A 21123-nucleotide genomic window follows, 5' to 3' on the forward strand; every position below is an offset into this window, starting at 1 on the left:
TAGGAGATGAAGTGAATATTTTTGAAAGGTTGTATATTTTTTTATTGCTTTTTAAACAAATAACTGAGTGTGATAAAAAATCCGTTGCTATTATATAACAGCAAAAAATTTTTTTGGAGGTAGACTCCCCCCGGAATTGAAGTGAAAATTCAACCAGGCCTTTGCGAATGGAAGGAAAGAGTTCAAGGAAATAAGTGTTTGTGTGTATATTTTGTAGAGGAAGCAGCATTCCCTGAACAGAAGAGGTGCAGAAGCGCGCTGCAAAGCCCTCGTGTTTAATAAATCGCCCTAGACCCGCTGGCTGGCCTTATAAGGGCTCCGGTCATGCATTTCCAAGCGTCTCTGTAACACACAAGACAAGCAAACTCCCAACTACTATAAATATTCAAGCAACGTCTCATTTCTCAATAGGGTCGTTTATATTATCAACTATTATTACGAAATTCATGCAGAAATGTAGTCAACTTAAAGGAATGTTAAACTCTGTAAAATAGTATTTAATTAGTAACTTATGTTTAGCCTGTATTGTAATATATAGTTGCGTCATTAATTGGATAAGAAAATTATGTGAGTTAATACAACAATATGAAAGTGTTTTAATATTTGTCGCTGTTTTAGAGAAACAGGTTTATATTTATATTTTTTAGATTCATATTTTGTCTATTTATTTATCTTTAATTTTCCCTTTATTTTTAGGAAAATCATATTAAAATTAAATAAACTTAGTCTGCACGCAACTTTAATGTAAAATACGAATAGGATTCATAAAATAAAAATGAAAATATTTATTTTACTAAAGACTTAAGAATATAATTTGTCAACGTACATGGCTGAGTAGGTAGCGTTTCAGCATTACTTGCGGAGGTCCCGGGTTCTAATCCCGGACAGGCAGCTTTTCATACGCAATCAATTTCCATCTGATTAATGACAATAGCTGTTGATGCCCCTCTTTTATAACAACAAAAATCTGATGTGGATACCACATTACTTCCTTGTACGCCTATTAAATTACATAGACACATTTTTTTAAAATGAAAGTACGTAAAATTTTATTTCATTAATAACTTTTGATATTTTTTCATTTTTTTTCTTTTTTATTGTTATTATTGAATTATTATTTATTGTAAAACTTTTTTTTTATCAGATGGAAACTTTGTTTTTTATTCAGACGTTAATTATTACTAAATTAATATATTTAAATAAAAAAAAAAATTAAAAATAAAAAGTATATGAAGTTGATTTGAACCAATGTCCCTTCCCCTTGCAAGATCCAAATATTTCATTAATTAAAATTTTATTTGGCTATAACTCTAGAACCAATGAAAATATTACCACTTATGATATATCGTTGAAAAGCTCTCAATAAAGGCTTATTACTGCAGTTAAGAAAACATCTAAAATCCAATTCTTTTGATTTTTGGGTTGTTTTTGGACATTGTGGTTCAGTCGATTGCAATCAAAAAGGGTGGTGCACAACTAGATGTTACAACAGTTCTAAATCCAAAATTTCAATATCGTTCAGCTAATCGTTTTTGATTTATACGAGATACATACGTAGGTATGTAAAGACGTCACGTCGAAACTAGTCAATATGGATTCAGGGATGGACAAAATGTATATTTTCATTGAAATCTGAAAATTGAAATTTTACGCGATCATAATACTTCCGTTACTTTGTACAAGGCAATAAAAAGAATAATTTAATTTCAAGTATTATTATATATAGCATGAATAAATGTCATCGACCTAAAAATAATTTATTTATTTATTTAAAAAATCATTCCAAAATTTTTTGGTCACAAAATCATTTGTGAAATGAATAGTAACCGTTTAGAGAAAACTGTCAGTTTCTGAATCATATTTGATGCAATTTAAATAAATAAAAATAATATTAAAATATCTAACATTTTCAGATCTTCTGATATTAATAAACTGTTGGAAATATGTATTTTCAAAGCAATTCACAAAAGCAAGTCTTTTCTATGATTTTCAGTAAGTTAATCACTTAAAAAAATATCAGTTTTAATATGAAGAGGATATTTCGCATGACTCTGGCCGTCAGATCTTAGGATTTTAGAATTTCCAAAGGCAAACAATTTTAAAAACACAATAATTTTTGTTATATTTTCATGCAGTTATATTTTATTATATATAAATCATAAGAATTTTTTTATTTGAAAAAATTCTATATTTTGATTGTAGTAATAATTTATCAGATGCTAATAAGTCTGTTTAAATTTCACGCATGTCCGATTAAGCAAAACTGAAATATTTAGTTTTCAGATTTTATTTTTTATATATAGTATAAAATTCTAAGGAGGTTAAAAAAACATCGGTTTTTAATAAGGATTCATAAAACTGAATCCCGCCTTAAAAAATGAGTTTTTCTTTCTCTCTGTTTAGTTTCTGGAAATCACAATCAGGTATTACTTCAGAGGATGAATGAGGATGATATGTATAAGTGTAAATGAAGTACAGTACAGTCTTGTACAATCTCATTTCGACCATTCCTGAGATGTGTAGTTAATTGAAATTCAACCACCAAAGAACACCGGTATCCACGATCTAGTATTCAAATCCGTATATGGTAAAAGTAACTGCCTTTACTAGGACTTCAACGCTGGAACTTTGGATTTGCAAAACAGCTGATTTGGGAAGACGCGTTTACGACTAGACCAACCCGGTGGGTTTTCGGTATAAGATCACAACATCTCAAGCATCCAAGCATCCAAGAGGCCCCATGGAGGGTAAATCAAATACTTTAAATTTAAGAGATAAGATTGTGTTCACTGTAAAAGGCATAAAAAATTAAACATTTTGACTTATAAACATAGGGACACGACAAATAACCAAATTTGCGGCCAATTATTTATTATTATTTTTTTTTTAGTATGTATAGTATATCTTAAAATATCTGCTCAATAAAGATTCACTAAAAAATAAAATCAAATTTAGCAAATACAGCTACCTGAAAACAGTACATGTTTTGCTGTGAGACCATTATTTGGGGTGTATGCAGTAGACTTCTAAAACTATCTGACAAGCTGACAACAAAGTTTTACTATTTTCATGGCATTGGTTATTTATTCATGTATAGTAGAAAGTTAATGATACATAACCAAAAAATGTTAAGAATTTTAAAATATGAATATTTTTAATTTTTGATCGAAATGTTTCCCGCATATATTTCCCGCAATATTTCCTCCAAAGATTTTTTTTTTGAGTTACTTGCATTACTACTATGCCTAGGAAAACGCACAAAAAAGTTTGGTTATAAAATATGCAATAAATAAAAAGTTTAATTTTTTTCGATTTTTGGGGGTGGAATTTTGGGGCAAACGGTTTTTTTTAAATAGTAAGATAAGCATGCATGCACACTGAGCTTAATATAATGTAGGGTTATATATGCAATATTCTGAAAAAATTGACCCCCAAAAGTTTGTCTACCCCACGCAATGGTAATATAACCCGAAAGTTTTACCAAAATATTATCCCATATACCCGATTCTCTGTACCAAATTTCATCAAAATTAGTTCATCCAGTCAATATTTATTAAACTTCTAACACACCAAGACACGTATATACGAACATTATCCTCCCCACTATTAAGTAAAAATATTTTATTACCGGCATTTTGGCTGGGGTTGTCAAGGCCCGATGTTTTTTACGACAGTTTTTTTTTCAATGCTCTTTGAAATAATGTACCACAATTCATATTTGCTTGATTTGGGGTTTGTAGGAATAGTACTAAATTTCATTTTTCTATATTTAACGCATGATATGTAATTTAAGAATGGTTATTCTATATATACATCCCTCGTAAGGGTAGAAGGTGTGTTAATTATAAAGATTATAAATGTATTAATATAAAAGTAAACGTATGAAAATATTAAATAAATTACGTCGAAAACATTTTTAGAAAAACGGAATTGTACGAACAAATATTTGGACTGATACGATATGAAATCAGATTTATTTAAATACTTTTTAGTAAATATTATTTCATTTAAAGTCATCAATAGAATAATATTTGTTTTATAGAAAAGAAACACAATAACAATTGTTGGTTTATTTTAATGATATTATCAAAATGCAAATGGGCCTTTAATTTATAAAAATTTGCAACGGGAGTATAATAGAATTTCTTATTCGTCAAAGTGTTTTGCATTCTAAAGTTCTTTTTTAATTTTGTTTGCAAGATTATACACACACGCGCATGTCCGCGCGCATTTGGCGTATCGAATTTCATTTTTTTCTAATAAATGGGGTTGAGGTAGACAAAATAAAATGATAACGTTGACAAAATAAAAGAAATGTTTAAGATGAGAGAGATAGTAAATATTTCAGTGAGAGAGACCAGATGTGCTTCCCGTTCAAGTTGTCCCAAACAATGTTCATTCAATTACAAGATCGCCGCATCACATCAAGAGTGGAAGTCACCATGAAGTTGTTACAGTAGTATGTTCAACTTTAATTACTTTTTTCTGGGACAAATCTGTAACGAGAAGTACTGTAAACTTTCAAACGGGATAGGTAAAATATACGTCTACACATACATAGTACTTAATATTGTACTTTCTTGTAATCATTTTAAAAAGATTTATATAAAATGATAAAGAATTAAGGGATGTAATTTTTTTTAACGTTTGTATATTATTATCAATATGTTATTTAAAAATAAATGTTTAATAAACTTGTAACAACAGAAATATTTTGATAATTATATCTATAAAAAAGAAATATTTTAAAACATGGTTTTTTTCTTTATCGATTACTTTAATTTACTTAAAAAGATAATTCTCCCTCAACAAAATGTTGGTAGTGCTAGGGCTTATACTGTTATATTCTCACAATTTTTAAAGACAATATATAATATTGTCAGTTTCTAAACAAATTAAATCTTTGCGGAAATTATTTTTGTTGTTTAAATTAGGTATTTAAAAAAGAAACTGGAAACGAATGAATGAGTAGTATTTTACAAGTTCTTTGTAATTGTATAAATTGAAAAGAATAAAAAAATGAATTAATAATGACTAAATTGGAATTACAAACTTTGAATTTCTGGATGAAACTTGTCTTTTCAACGAATTTTTATATGAGCGGCTTTCATTTTTCTCGATCTTTCCTTCATTTTCTTATAGCTTTTTTCTTTTTGATATCTATAAAAATCGCCATTCTTCTTCCTCCTTCCATTTTTCCCGTTATAATCCTTCGCTGAAGGCAATTTCTACAAAAGATATATCCCACTCAAAATTATTTCCTCATTTCTCATTTAATTCTACTTTCTTATATTTTTTATTCATTTTTCTCAATCCGCATTTTAAAACTAACCGAGTACTTACATTCCTTTTATCGGAATGTTCACGATTCGAAACATGAACAGAAATTTCACTTAACATTTTATTTTCTTCAGGTTAATCGGTGCTGTATAATCCTTTCATCTTTTAAAAATGATTTTTTCCCGTATATATTCTTTTTTTCAGCGTACAGCTTTCATACCAAATTAGTATTACGACTAATTTTATAAATTTTTATTTTATATATATATTTTTTTTAACTTTTATTTATTATCGCATCAACAATTAGTCATTAGTGACTTACATTGTAATATAACTGTACCGGTAAAGAGTCATCCTGAACAAACTCAGGCCGACCATTCCTGAGATGTGTGGTTAATTAAAAAACTCAACCACCAAATAACACCGGTATACACGATTTAGTATTAAAATCCGAATAAAAACCATTATAAGGATTTGAAGCTTTTTTCAAAACTTCGAATTCGAAATCAGCTGATTTAGAACGATAAGTTTACCGCTAGACCAACCCGGTGGGTTTAAATTTTTATTTATTTTCTTGATTTACTGTTACTATTTTTAATTTTCCTTTAATATATTTTACTCTATTTTCTTACACTGATAAATTTTACTGTATTACTTATTGCTTTATACCGATTATATATCAGTAAGTTTTTCCGGACAATTTCACGATATAATCTAAAGTTTTATCCTATGATTGTTGCATCTATTTTAACTATAAAAAAATTATATGAATTTATTGATATTACTATAAAAATATCATTATTACCTGAATGTTTTATTTTTTTAAAATTATATGCGCGCTCTCAGAAATTAAAGGCTTACATTGTTCAAGTCCAACCGTAGAAATTCAATGGAGAATAAGTCTATTGTGAAACAGTATAATTAAGAAAAGAAACAATGACATAAAATGAATGTTATTCATTTAATTTTATCGTGTTTTTAAATGTTAAAAGGATATCGATATTCGATTTGAAATTTGCCGATTTAATTTAAAAAGAATAAAAAAAAATTAATCGGCTAATAAATTGCAGCTTTGTTGGAGTTATTATGACGTAGGATATAGGAAACTATGAATGATAAGTTCTTACTTTAGCTGCTTTAGTGATGTTACACGGGAAGATATACCTATCAATTCTAAGTTTGCTTGATGTTTATACCTTAAATTATAATGAAGACATCTTGACGGGTGACATGTTATTATCAATGTTGTACTTACGCGCTCAGGTAAACTTGTAATAATTTAGAAGGCATATCTAACGATGAAATATATTTTAGTTATAAGGCGTTTCATTATGTATAACCATATTATTAAATATAATGCTTCTTTATCATTAAAACATTCATTTTTTTCTGTTTATTAATATGAAATGTAGTTTTCATTATTTGTGATTATTACTGTTATTAAATAAATCTTTATTTTTATCCAGAACAAAACTTTACTTAACGTAACTAATGTAAATTGTTTCGGTTTTTTCTGCAACAAGGAACTTATGCTAATCAGTAAAAAATGGGGTATAGACACAGCAAATAATTCCCTCCATAAATAAAACAACATAAATTTAACCGTCACTAAATAAATAATTACCCCCCCCCCCGCGATGAAAGAAAGACATAGCAGCAAGGGACTTTTGTCCACGTTCTATGATTAGTAGGGAATCACGAATTGTCCCGCTATTCTTGCGTTCCGTTCCGGGATCAGTTTTCCCAAAATTTTGCAAATATAACCCCACTTTATAAGTTAACTACATGCGTGCATACTTATCTTACCATTTTTATGAAAACTTAATCTAATAATTTCTCCTTCCCCAAAAATCTAAAAGACCTATCTTTTTAGTTATTGTTTATTTTTCAACATTTTTTATCTTTTCCTAGGCACAGGTTGTGTAACTGTCAAAAAAAAAAAAATACTTTGGAGGCAATATTTGAGATTAAGGGAGCCGATAAAAGTTTTAAAATATTGATTTTTTTAAAAAACTTTTTAAAACTTGTTTTTGGTTTATTTTCATGTATTATTATTTTCCACTATATAAGAATAAACAACCCATGCCAGGAAAGTATTACAACTTTATCTTCAGCTTTTTTATATTATTCTTTAATGGATGCTGTAAAAAGTTGATTTTTAAAAAAAATTTAAACAAGATTATTTTTAAAAGCAAAACTTATTTTGAAATTGTGAATGAAGCCATTTAAAAAATTTTTTATTTTGAATTATTTAAAAAATATTAAATTATAATTCCAAAAGTATAACACTTTGTGTAAAATGAACAGAAGAGAACAAATAAATTGAAATAGAAAAAGATTTAACTCTGGTTAAATGATTTTTTTATATAAAAAATATGACTTAAAATAATAAAAATTAGAACATTCAGTGTTACTGGAATGTAAGATTATAAACTCTTTTAATATCAATTGAAACATGATTACAATTTATTATTTGAGGTTCCTTTAAGTATTTTTGAAACTGTAAAACAGGATTAAATAGAGGCTGATATATGACCTAAAGACGATGTAGCCTATTTAACTCAATTTAAATAGAAATTAAATGATTATACATTTTCTTTTAAAAATCTAAAATTTATTACAATTATATAAATTTTCTCTTTTTTTAATTTTATAATTTTTATTTTTAGTTCCATTAAATTGGAATCACTAAATACTGCTAATCGTACACGTTGACATTTCTGTTAAGACAGAAGTGTCCGTATTGAATAAAACTACTTTTGAAGAGAAATTTTACTTAATAATAAATTTAGATTTGTTGAGTAAATTTGTATTTTGTTACATCCGACTTCTTTTACAAAGAAGACTTGTTACATAGACTTCTTTTTAAAAATGTCGGGTTTGTTAGAAACTGAAAAATTATTTTAAAATAAATATTGGAAACAATATTACAATTTGTAAGGGTTGTGAAGAAAAAAGTTAAATAGAAATGAACTCAGTATGCTATTGTTTTTAACTTTTCTTTCTAACTTTTTTATCTTTGTATTTGAATTAAAGTAAAAAAAAAAAAATAAAAACTTTAAAATTCATAAAAAAGTAATGCAAGATTCAGTTTACCTAACAAACTTTTTTATTATAATTTGTTATTCATTTTTATGGTATTAAGTGAAAAGTTAAGTTGTTAAAAAGAATATAAATTTTATTTTACGCGCTTATAAATTTCTTCGTTTTTAAAACTTCTAGAAAATTTAGAAATCATTCATCATAATTTAAATCATTCCTTAAAATTACTCACGTGTGGTGACTACATGATAACGTTACAACAGTATTTTATTTTTTCAAGGTTATAACATTGTATGTCCTACTGAAATATATTGTATCTGGTTGGTTATTTATTAATTTTATATCTCATTAACTTTTCTGCCTGCATTTTAAACAAATTATTAAATAATGGAAAAAAAATAAGTGAAATTTTATTGATCATAATAAAATCTTATGAAGCCATTTAATTATGTACATTTCGTAAAAAACGTTTTCGTGTTACTGGTAGAAGTGACACTTGTATTCTGGTGGACTTTGTATGCCATTATATAGTAGTATATTTAGTTCTATGAAGAGGACAATGAAAAACCAATTCATTTATCACTACCCAATAAGATTGGCATGGAATGCTTGCTATTCATAGGGAACTGATGATATGTCCTTATTTTAGCTGTGACTCATTAAAGCACCAATATACAAAGACGAAAAAGTACGAGAAATAAAACTAAGAGTTGTTTTCTCTAAGAGTAATGATGGTCATTATGCAATCATTCTTTGTAATGAACACAATAAAGGCGTCATTTATAGTATTTAATATAACCTACATTTCTGGAGGATTTTAGTAATCAAGGCATGAAATTCTTGATATTCTTCAGAATAAGTGGTCGTGCAGATATATCTACACTTTTTTCTTTTCAGACATTCTTTTTTTTTGCTGCAGTACTGCAGTGTTGGTACCTGCAATATTGATACTTCAAAATTTATGGATATGATGAAGTATCAGTACATATGACACAAAGCTGGTTCAAGCGTAGCGTTTTCAATCTGGAAATTTTAGAGTTGGTGATGCACCTCGTTCTGGTCGGCCAATGTCTGAGAAAGTCGATAAAATCATGGAAAAATAGATAAGATCGGCACATTTGCATTTCTGATATCAGAAACTAACTAAATTTTGAATAGAAAGAAGTTTTGAACCGTTTGAAGAATGCTGTATATAGAAAAAAATCGATGTTTCTTAATGTTTTTAACAAAAAAATTAAATGGATCAAATTCAAATCTGCAAATTATTACTAAAATTGAACGAAATCGAACCATTCTTAAAAAGACTAATTAAGGTTGATGAAAATAGAATCAGGTTCTGGTCCATTCCCTCTTGGACTACGGCTGCGTGGCTTATTCGTCCACTCAAGCTACCGCTGTTTGGGTGGGTGGGTGTGTGTGTGTTTGATTAGAAAGGAATTGTTCTGTATGAGCTGTGCCGTCTGGTCAAATGATTGTTTGTAATCTCTATGGTTAACAACTGTAAAGAGTATTCCAATCAATCGAGATAACTTTCCATAGGAAAGTCATCTTCCATCTAGACAACGCCAGATTCTACACAATTCTGATGACCCATCGAAAATTCAGAAAGGTTGGCCAAGAAGTTTTGATACATCCACTGTACAATCCTGACCTTACATTGTCAGACTACTATTTGTTAGGTCTCTATAGAATTCTCGTAGCGGTATAAAATTGGCTTTAAAAGAGAAATGTGAAAATCACATATCATAGTTTTTTGTCCAAAAACACACAAGTTATATAATGACGGAATTATAATTTTATTTCATAAGTTGATTGATAACAGCAAATATTTTTAGTTTAATAAACTTCATTTGAGATGTAAAAAAAAAATCTTGCTTTACTTTTGCATTAAAATACGAAGAAACTATATATATATATTTATTTCTTTATTTATACAAACATGTAATAAGTTAAGAGTAATCATTTAATTTATATTTCAACTGAATATTATTATTTCAGATAACTCGCTGAATTATGGTATTTATAAGTAGTGGTGAAAGCTTTGGTTTAAGACATGTGAAGAATCATTTACCATTTTTCCCCTTGTTAGAAACAACCACACTTACTTTACAGCGAATCAAATTTATTTTAATTGATTGATTTATTGGTATCTCTGCTGATATGTAAATTTGGAAATATTTTAACCTTTTTTTCTTTTATTTTTTAATGATAATGTTGTCTTTTCATCAGTAATTAACATTTAAATACATAAACACTCTTCACAAACATTTTAAAGATCAGAGCCTATTGTTAATACAGTTATGATGTTAAATGAACCCTGCAAACAAATTACACCAGAAGCTTAAGCATTCAAATTTAATTTCAGCATTCAGTGCAGGTGTAACTTTAATTTAAGAACAACATAAATCTTAAATATTACAAAACATCTATAATAAAATTAACATTTATATTTTTCAGGATGCACATGGAAATACAGCACTCCATTTAGCTGTTTGTCAAGAAAATGTATCGTGGGAGTGCGTCCTTGATTTGGTCGAGAGAGGTGCGCAAATTTCAATACGAAATAAAGCTGGTATTCGACCAGCTGATTTAGCTCCTCCGACTGTACTAGCGAGATTACAACACCACATGGTTGCTGATTGTTGGATGGGACTAACAGACAATCCTCCAGCAGGTATAATATAATTCCCGTTTGCTTTTGCATTTGTGTACGTTTGTGTCTCTGTAAATGTTATATGTTTTTAATGTGAGCGTAAATTTCATTATTTTTTATTACACCTTAAAAGTGATTCTCCGTTATCTGCTCAGAAATTGAAAGTTTATGAGATAAATAACAGATAATCAGTTTTAGGTGAAATATTCTGATTAGAGAAGTTTAAGTCTATTTTGAGATAAAAATACATTTTAAGGATGAGCTTCTTTTATGTTAGTTGCTATCTTCACTTATAAAGTAACCTCTTACCTATTTTACTAAATTGGATATAAAAGTTTTTGACGAGCAAGAAAATATTGCTAATATACATTCATTTATTTTATCTTTTAATAAAGTTGAATTTTTTAAACCTAAAATGATTTCATTTTAGTTAGTAGGAATATAACAGATAATATCTATTAAAAATTTATTTTACGTTTCAAATTTATATAAAAAAGCTCTATCATATTTTTATTTTATTTTGGTAGTGTTTAGTTTCATGTATTTTTTCTTCTTATTAATGCAAACAAACTGCATTTAACTGTCTCTTCTTCTTACTCATTAAAGGCATATAAATATGTTAATCTAGTTAGTGTGTTACCAGCTTATTAATTCTAAGTCTAAATCTAATATTCATAAGTGTAAGTTAACTTTTTACAAGTACAAACATAATGTTCATAATTCTTATACATAAATCAATCAATCGATATGTACATTATTAACTAATACTATAAAGATCATTAAATGCAACATATTATAATTGATATGTATAATAAACATATATTTGTAGACTAACAGTGAATTTATTTAATATAAAAGAACTGGCGATATATATATTTACTGAATAATTAATAGTGCATTAAAATATAGTTATTTAATATTATTTACACTACTATTACTATTATAGAGGATCCACGGAAATACAGAAATCATATAATGGGTGAGGGTTTGCAATTTTTACACGTATAGTTTTACTTGAAAGATAAAACTCAAGCTTATAAAGAATAAACTTCCTATTTTGGGTATAAACAATTTATTGTCATAATAGGAATATAGTGTCAAAATTACATTGCGTTCCAGATATAGGAATTTTACTTTCAAAGTACAATGTGCTGTATTACTGGATATTACTGACAGCCTACCTTTAACCGCATTTGATATTTCATACTTCAATCTACCTCATAATATATTTTTGGCTGATCCCAGTTTTAATGTACCAGATGCCATTATCATCCTGATAGGAGCTCAATATTACTTGAGTCTTATCCTGCCAGGGAAATTCATTCGAAACTATAGATATCCTATTATTCAAGAAATTACATTAGGATATATAATTAGTGGTTGCCTTCCTATTACCATTAAAGGCAATAATACTGTAGCATCCTTTCTAGCTCGTAACAATGATAAAAATCTCTCAACTGTACTTGAGCATTTTCTAGAAAACAGACGATTACCACTGATACATCGGTTAATAAAGGTTCTAAATGTGAAGAACATTTTCAGTCGAACATTACTTAAAATAATCAGGGCAGATTTTTTATAACGTTACCATGCAAATTTGATGATACTCAACTAGACGATTCCTTTGTTAGCACTAAGAATAAATTTTTATACCTAGAAAGGAAATTAATTAACAACCCTAAGCTTAAAAGGGACTATACCACTTTCATACAGGAATATTTAAATTCAGGTCATTTGTCACTACTCAACTCTGATGATTTGTTGTTAATTGACAGATCATATGTGTGTTATTTACCACACCATCCAGTATTTAAATAATCAAGTCTGAAAACTAATTTACAACTTGTCTTTGATGGATCAGCAAAAACCACCAAGATTTACCTCTCAGTGATACTTTGTTCGTTGAACCTGTGGTTCAACAAGATCTATTTTCTATATTACTTAGATTTAGGATTCATAATTATGTCATCATTTCAGATATAACGAAAATGTTTTCATCAGGTTTCAGTCAAGCCTAGCAGTTTGAATTTACAACGCATATTATGGTGCGAGTCACCAGATCAGGAAATAAAATATTATGAACGATTACCTGTGGAACTGCTTGTGCATCATCTTTTACCATTAGATGCTTAATTTAAATAGCTAATGAAAATGAACATGATTTATCATTAGCATGTAAGTCTATTTGATATGAATTTTATGTCGATATCCTCATTACAGGTTCAGACAATCTAAACAAAGCTGTTCAATTAAAAATTGATATTTCCACATTATTACAACCTTATGGTTTTCCATTACATAAATGGTTTTCAAATAATCACTCTATTTCTTCCTTTGATCATGATTCTTCTATTCCTACAAATCAGGAACAGAGTTTATGTACTTAGGAATTCATTGGAATAATTCCACATATACATTACATTTTCAAACCACTCAGTTTAATAACTCTAATTATTACAATAAAAAAAACATTCAATCATAGCAAGTATATTCGATCCTTTAGGACTTATTGGTCCTACTCTATTTTCTTATAGACATTTTATATAAGTACTGTGGGAACTTAAAATAAGGTTGAGATGACACATTACCCAATACAGTAGTGATACAGTGGCTCAATTTATATGATCAGTTACACTTTATTGAATCAATTACGATAAATCGACCTATAAAACCTAATATTAACAGTGAGGTCAAGTTAATCCAGATTCATGGATTTTTTTATGCTTCCATAAAGGGTTGCTGCACTTATATACGAACAGTATTTGCCAGCCATGTAATCACAACTAATTTATTGTGCTCTAAATCCAAGCTTGCTCCCTTAAAAAAAATAACACTACCCAGGATGGAATTATGTGGTCGTTTATTACTTTCTTTTTTCTTAGTAAAACCTAATGCACTAAAGGTACAATTTGATGAAATACATCTCTATACTGATTCAACCTACTGGCCAGATAATCATGATCTTGATTTTAATAAATGGAATTTGAATTCTGAACATATATCAGAAAAAAGTAAAACCATGTCAATGTTATGTACATATGTCGTTGTAGTTGATTATTCAAAGAGATTACAATCCTTACATACATAACTTTTCATCTTAAGTTTTTGCTTTAGATTTACTCATAATAATAAAACAAATCGATATAAATGAATTTCTGGTCCTTTGACTACACAAGAATTAAACCATACTCTTCACCTTCTTCTTAGAACCAACACAATCAATTCAATTTAGTAATGAGATAAATAGCCTCAAACATAATCAGATTATTCTTAAACAAAGTAAACTTATTTCTCTTTGATTTATTTCTGGACAGTTCAGGTTTACTATGGGGTAGGTGGCAGATTACAACCTTATATTACATTATCAAGAAATATATCCCATCATTCTTCAGCCAAATGCAAATATAATTAAGCTAATCAATGATGTCAAACAGTTGCAATTTCTGCATACTGACATTTAATGAATCCATCATTCTTTACTTCAAATATATTGGATTGAAAACAGTAAGATAATCATTATATCAATCGTTTGTAGTTGTTTAATATATTTTGATTCAATCCAAACCCCAACGTCAGCAGCTACTATCCTTTAGAGTGACTCCTTCTCAACCGTTTTCTGCTTGTTTAGTAGACTACAGTAGTCGAATTATAATACATCATGGCAGGCAGAGGTCCAAATCTTTGAGTAAAACATATATTGCGCTGTTCTTATGCTTTGCTACTAAAGCTATAAATTTTTGAATTGGTCTTAGACTTAACTTCACAATCATTCATTGCAATCTAAAAAGATTCATATCTCATAAGGGAAATCCCTATTCAAATCGTTTTGGACAACTCTTCTAACTTTGTACTAAAAATATACTTCACAGTTTATACCAACTATTTAAATCAAATGAATTCAAATCAGACATTCAAACATTTACAACTAACCAAGGAATCAATTGGTCTCTCATTCCTCCTGCTTCCCCCCATTTTGGTGGTCTATGGGAAAGTGTGATTAAGAAAGTCAAATTTAATATGTACTGAGTAATTGGATAAAAAATTTTCAATTTTGAAGCGTTGTATATGATTTTAACTCAAATACAAGCTTGTTTTAATTCACGTCCCATTTTCTCTGTTTCTACAGATCATAGAGATCTGGAACCTCTAACACCAGGACTTTTTATTATTAGATGTCCATGTAGTTTGTTGCCTGAACCTAATTATCAAAAAATCAAAATTAATTGTTTAGGTTGCTGGCAATTACTTAGAAAATTTATTCAGCCGATTTGGAAACGATGGTCCAAGGACTATCTCCATTACCTACAACAATGCAATAAGTTGCATTATCTGTCACATAATCTATTGGAGACTTTGTTGAACTTATTACCAACAAATGTTGCACACCAATGTATTGGAAACCTGGAGTAGTTAAACAAATTTATCCGGGTTCTGACAACTTAAAGTGGTTGATCCACATACAGCCAATGGTCAGTTACATAGACCTGTACATTAATTATGCTTATTACCATTATCTAATGATTGAATTTATTTTGCTTACTTTATTATTACAATTTCATTTAACTTACATTTATTATTTACATACTTATTATTACAATTTTGTTTGAGTTTATATTTCATATTATTAGCTGTAACCTCTGTTTGTTATTAATGCTAATTTACAGCATCATAGATTATGTTTCATTCTCTATTCGTATTCACATTGTTATTATCGTGTTATCATTGTGGTATTATAAAGAGGAAAATCATTTTAATTTTGGCAGGCAGTATGTTCAGTTTCATGTATTCTTTCCTCCTTATTAATAATTTAAACAAACTGAACCGTCTCTTCTTCTTACTCATTAAAGGCATATAAATATTCCAGTTGGCGAGTTCACCACCTGATTTATATAATATTGTTAGTCTAAATCTAATATTCATAAGTGTAGGTTAACTTTTCAGAAGTACAAATATAATGTTCATAATTCTTATATATACATTAATCGGTCAATATGTACATTATAAAGTAATAATATAAAGATCATTAAATACAACATGTTATAGTCTATATGCATATTAAACACACATTTATTGACTAACAGTGAATTTACTAATATAAACAAACCAATGATATATATATATACATATACTTTCAGAATAATTAAGTGTATTAAAGCATAGTTATTCATACATTATCAACAGGTAGAGATTCATACGTAAATAATTGATTAAATTTTATCTCGCCTTCTAAATATCAGAAAATATGCTTCCAGAAGATATTCATTAACGTCATCTGTAACAGCATTGAGAAAGGAACTGAATTATAATATGTTAACATCTGGTAGAATATTTTCAGTTATTTAGAAAGAATCGTAATTAATTCAGATTTTTTTTATTTTAAACAAAGTTTATTTATTTTGTATTGTATTAGTAGTTGATGCTCGTTTTGTATCGAATTTAATAAATTGGACTGTACAACAAAAATGAATAAAAAAGAAATGAAAATTAAAATAAAGAGCAAAACAGACTTTTCGATAGTAATTATAGAAGGGTTAGCTGTATCAAGTATAATTTTGTAATATTAAAAGTATAATAAGCATTGGGTATCATGACAGATTCTTCCATAATATCAAAAAAATGTTTGTTCATCATTGTGCGGTGTTCTTCCTGATGCGAGGTCCCTGGCACCACTACTTTCTCTGTTTCTGTCTCATGCTTTTCTTTTCGTACCATCATATTCTTCACAACCATTTATATCATTTATTAACTTAAGAATTTTTTTTCAACTTCAACTGTATTTATTTTTACTTTTGTTCTAATTAATCTCCAATTGAGTTTACCTTCTGATAGTCGCAAATGTTGTTCTATCTTCATTTATTTTTCTTAATACTTCTACGTTACTTACTCTGGCCAACCAATTTTATCATCTCCTGATCCTCATCTCTTAAGCCTCTATCTTATGTTTTTCCTTTCTCCTCAGCTTCCATGTTTCACTGTCGTTCAAAAATATACTCTGAGCATTATTATAAGAAATATTTACGATAAATGTTTATTATATTTAAAAATTACAAAAAAATAATTGTATTTCAAAAGTTTTTTTTTACAAATAAATTGTTTGAAGTTTGTTCAAAGAGTTTCAAGAAATAACACAAAGCTCTACAGTAATAGGTTTTTTAACCTCCGTATGAAAGGCCGAGACGCTACCAGCCATAGGTTAAAGATTTCAGACATAAAGTTAGGCTTTAACATGGAGTATAAGGTGAAATTGAGTTTACTAGTGCGTAGCATCGAAATTGTTTGAAAATAGTGTGTGTGTGATGTAAGAAATAGAATGAGGATCAGTTAACTGGCTTAAGGTACCATTCCTTTGTCACCACTGTCTAAGAAAGATATAAGTTGCTATTTTAATCCTGACCAAGGAATATCACGGTTAGTCATTTTTCATACGCTTCAAAATTTCCGTTTTATATTCCCATACGCAAATTTTAAACTTGTGGGTAAACTTGGTTGTGAATAATCATTAAAAACATAGAAGTGTTACGTAAATTACACAAAATAGGGAACAACCTCATTTCAAAATAATTTGGATGTAACTGTGTCAAAAACACGCTAACAGACAAACAATGTACCAAAGGTTGAGTTTGTTCGAATCAAAGCCTGCTTAGCTCTCTCAATTTCTTTATATTATACATAAATATCCTTTGATTTATCTATCTTTTTAATTTTTTTTTCAGTTTTACTTAAAAAGTTAATTTTTCATTCCTAGGAGTTAGAATTCTCGTTCTAAATTAAATTAGACTAAACCAAGTGAAACCGGCATATTTGATCATACACATCGGCAACGACACATTTTAATTCATTACTTCATACAGAATGAAATTAATTATTTCAGAAGTAATTTAGATAATGGGAATTAGGCTTATTGTCATACAATTCACTGAATTAAGTAACCACATTCGCCAATCTGTTCAGTGAGTTTATTGCTGATAAGAGTGACACAATTTACCAGAAAGGGATTACGAATCCTTTGTGTGCTAGCTGTTGGAAACAACCGAAATGATCTAACTTTGTCCCCTCTTTTCAGTGTCGTTCACAACCTAACCGTTAATATTATTAAAATTTCATTTGGAATAAAGATTATCCGGGCAGAAATTATATATAATATATATATATATATATATATATGACTGGCATGAAGTAATATTTAGCTCCTAGCTATTTCTAAATAATTAATACAAAACAATAAGAACATTTACCCTTGTGTTCTTAACATAAAAGAAATAATTTAATATAGAATATTATAAGGCACATTATTTAATATTCAACAATTTCTATAAACTGTGTAAAATGTAATCGCGCGTAAAAATTCACGAAAAGTTTTAATCACTTTGCGTTAGTTGGTAATATTTATAGAATTATGTGTCGTAAAATGTTCACCAGTTCGAGTAATTATTTACTTTTTTAATTTTTTCTTTATCATTTATCTCTTTTATACTTAACTAATGTTAAGTTTTCTTCTACATTTATATTTTTGTAACTTTTTACGTGTTTTAATAGAATAGACGAAGTAAATTATCGTGTATAGAGAATGGTCAATACAGAGGGATATTGATTGAAAAACATTTTTTATTATAAGCATATAATTATTGAAACATAAAAATCTTTTTTTTAGAGTCTTTGATTTATTTTTGATTATATGTAATAAACGTTTATTTCATATTATTACGATTTATTTGTACAGGCATAAAAAATTATGACATTAATTTAGCGGTGTTCATTTAAGAAACACCGGTTGTTTGACTAATATTATCGTTTTTCATTAGTCTTTTAAGTAGGATACCATGTGAGAGATTCATTACCTTTAATTACCAAAACGAACAGAGATTCTAAAAAAAATTATATAATTTTTTTTTTTTTTTTTGTCAAAATGATCAGGATTTTTGTAACATTGTCGCTATATAAATAAACTCTAATAAAACTCAATCGACCTTCTTTCGGCGTTTGACCTGTTTCATTGTATAAAATATGATTTTGTTTAAAAAAATTGTAGCGACTAAAATACGTGAATTAAAATAAATCTACGTCGAAGTGGGAGGTATCTTCCATGTAGCTAGTCCGTGATAGAACAATTTACACTGTAAATGTAGTTTTAGAAAGTTAAATACTGCTTCTTATTTATTCATATTTCTTAAAGGATTTAATTAAATTTCTAAAAATTATTATGGTACAATAAAAAACAGAAAGAAATTCTAAGAATATGGTGTTATAATTTGATAATTTTTATGTATTGTTGAAATTAGTAGAATGTTTTGTTTTGTTTTGTTATTTTAAATGAATGTAACAATCTTTTAATAGTGTTATATAGGCAGTCGGGGTTTTTTTTTTATAATTGAAGCTAAAACTGTTAATTTAATGAATGGTAAAACTTAAAAGATATGTTTTATACTGCTATATCAATTCTATTTTGTAGCAATACGTAGAATTGAGAATTGGATTTTACTGCTTCTCATAAAAGTAACCATAGTACTTATACCACCGGTGAATAAAATCGTCATTAGACGACTATAACCTGAACTAATTAGTCTGAACTGTAAAAAAAAATTAGTGGCAATTTTTTCTTACAGTTAAGTTATGTTCTTTTAGGAACTAATTTAGATATTAGATCGTGGATACCGGTGTTCTTTGGTGGTTGGGTTTTAATTAACCACACATCTCAGGAATGGTCAAACTGAGACTGTACAAGACTACATTTCATTTACACTCACACATGTCATCCTCATTTATCCTCTGAAGTATTATCTGAAAGGTAATTACCGGAGGCTAAACAGGAAAAAGTAAGAAAGGAAAGGCACTAATTTAGAAAATCCACCGAGTATGTCTAATGGTGAACGCGTCTTCTTAAATCAGCTGATTTGCAAGCCGAGAGTTCCAGCGTCCAAGTCCTAGTAAAGTCAGTTATTTTTACACGGATTTGAATACTAGATCGTAGATACCGGTGTTCTTTATTGGTTGGGGTTCAATTAACCACACATCTCAAGAATGGTCGAACTGAGACTGTACAAGACTACACTCATACATATCATCCTCATTCATCCTCTGACGTATTATCTGAAAGGTAATTACTGGAGGTTAAACAGGAAAAAGGAAGGCACTAATTTAGAGCCGGCCTCCGTGGCGCTAGTGGTAGGTTCTCGGCCTTTCATCCGGATGTTCCGGGTTCGAATCCCAGTAAGGCATGGCATTTTCATATACTCTAGAAATCGTTCATCTCATCCTCTGAAGCAATACCTAACGGTGATCCCGGAGGTAAGTACTAATTTAGAACCCACCGGGTTTGTCTAATGATGAACGCGTATTCGCAAATCAGATGATTTCTAATTCGAGAATTCCAACGTTCAAATCCTAGTAAAGGCAGTTACTTTTATACGAATTTGAATAATAGATCGTGGGTACCGGTGTTCTTTGGCGGTTGGGTTTCAATTAACCACACATCTCAGAAATGGTTGACCTGAGACTGTACAAGACCACTTCACTTAAACTCATACATATTATCCTCTGAAGTAATACCTAACGGTAATTCCCAGAGCCTAAACAGGAAAAAGGAAGAGGCACTAATTTAGAGCCAATGGCCATACCATATTTAATACACCGGTTCTTCTCTGATCACCGAAGTTAAGCAACATCGGGCGCGATTAGTAATTGAATGTATGACCGATTGTGAATTCCGCGTGTTGTTGGCATTTTATCTTTTAGCCGGTCTCCGTTGCGCGTGTGGTGGTGTCTTGGCCTTTCATGGGGAGGTCCCGGGTTCGAATCTGGGTCAGGCATGTAATTTTCACACGTTATAAAAATTGTCATTCATCTTAACCTCTGAAGTAATACCTAACGGTGGACCCGAAGGTACTAAATAGAGAAACATTAGAATACTTATTTTTTCCTGTTTCATAAGCTACTCAAATTCGTATAAACAAAACTATAAATTGTTTATTTTACAAATGTGAAACCGTTGTTAACATTATTAATTGATAAGATGATTACCCTGGATCTAGAGCTACTTTCATTTTTCAGATATTCGAAACTCTTTCAAAGCTGGTGGGTTGTACGTTAGATAGGTCGGTCTGTATGTAATATATATATGGGTGTGTATGCGTGTATGTATATTTATATAT

General features: G+C 28.9%; 1 protein-coding gene and 1 pseudogene across 4 annotated transcripts in view; both read left to right on the forward strand.

The window, feature by feature from the left end:
- The window catches only part of LOC142325503 (1-phosphatidylinositol 4,5-bisphosphate phosphodiesterase epsilon-1-like), a 1691101-nt gene that overhangs the window by 818794 nt on the left and 851184 nt on the right, over positions 1-21123 (forward strand). For all 4 annotated transcript variants that reach the window (XM_075367353.1, XM_075367348.1, XM_075367349.1 and 1 more), the window contains one exon: positions 10780-10996. In XM_075367353.1, the coding sequence (XP_075223468.1) occupies positions 10780-10996 (217 nt within the window). The remainder of the gene's footprint in view (positions 1-10779; positions 10997-21123) is intronic.
- LOC142325888 (5S ribosomal RNA) lies at positions 20576-20694 on the forward strand (annotated as a pseudogene).

Source organism: Lycorma delicatula, chromosome 5 (assembly GCF_047948215.1).
Source record: "Lycorma delicatula isolate Av1 chromosome 5, ASM4794821v1, whole genome shotgun sequence".
Classification (NCBI taxonomy): Eukaryota; Metazoa; Arthropoda; class Insecta; order Hemiptera; family Fulgoridae; genus Lycorma; species Lycorma delicatula.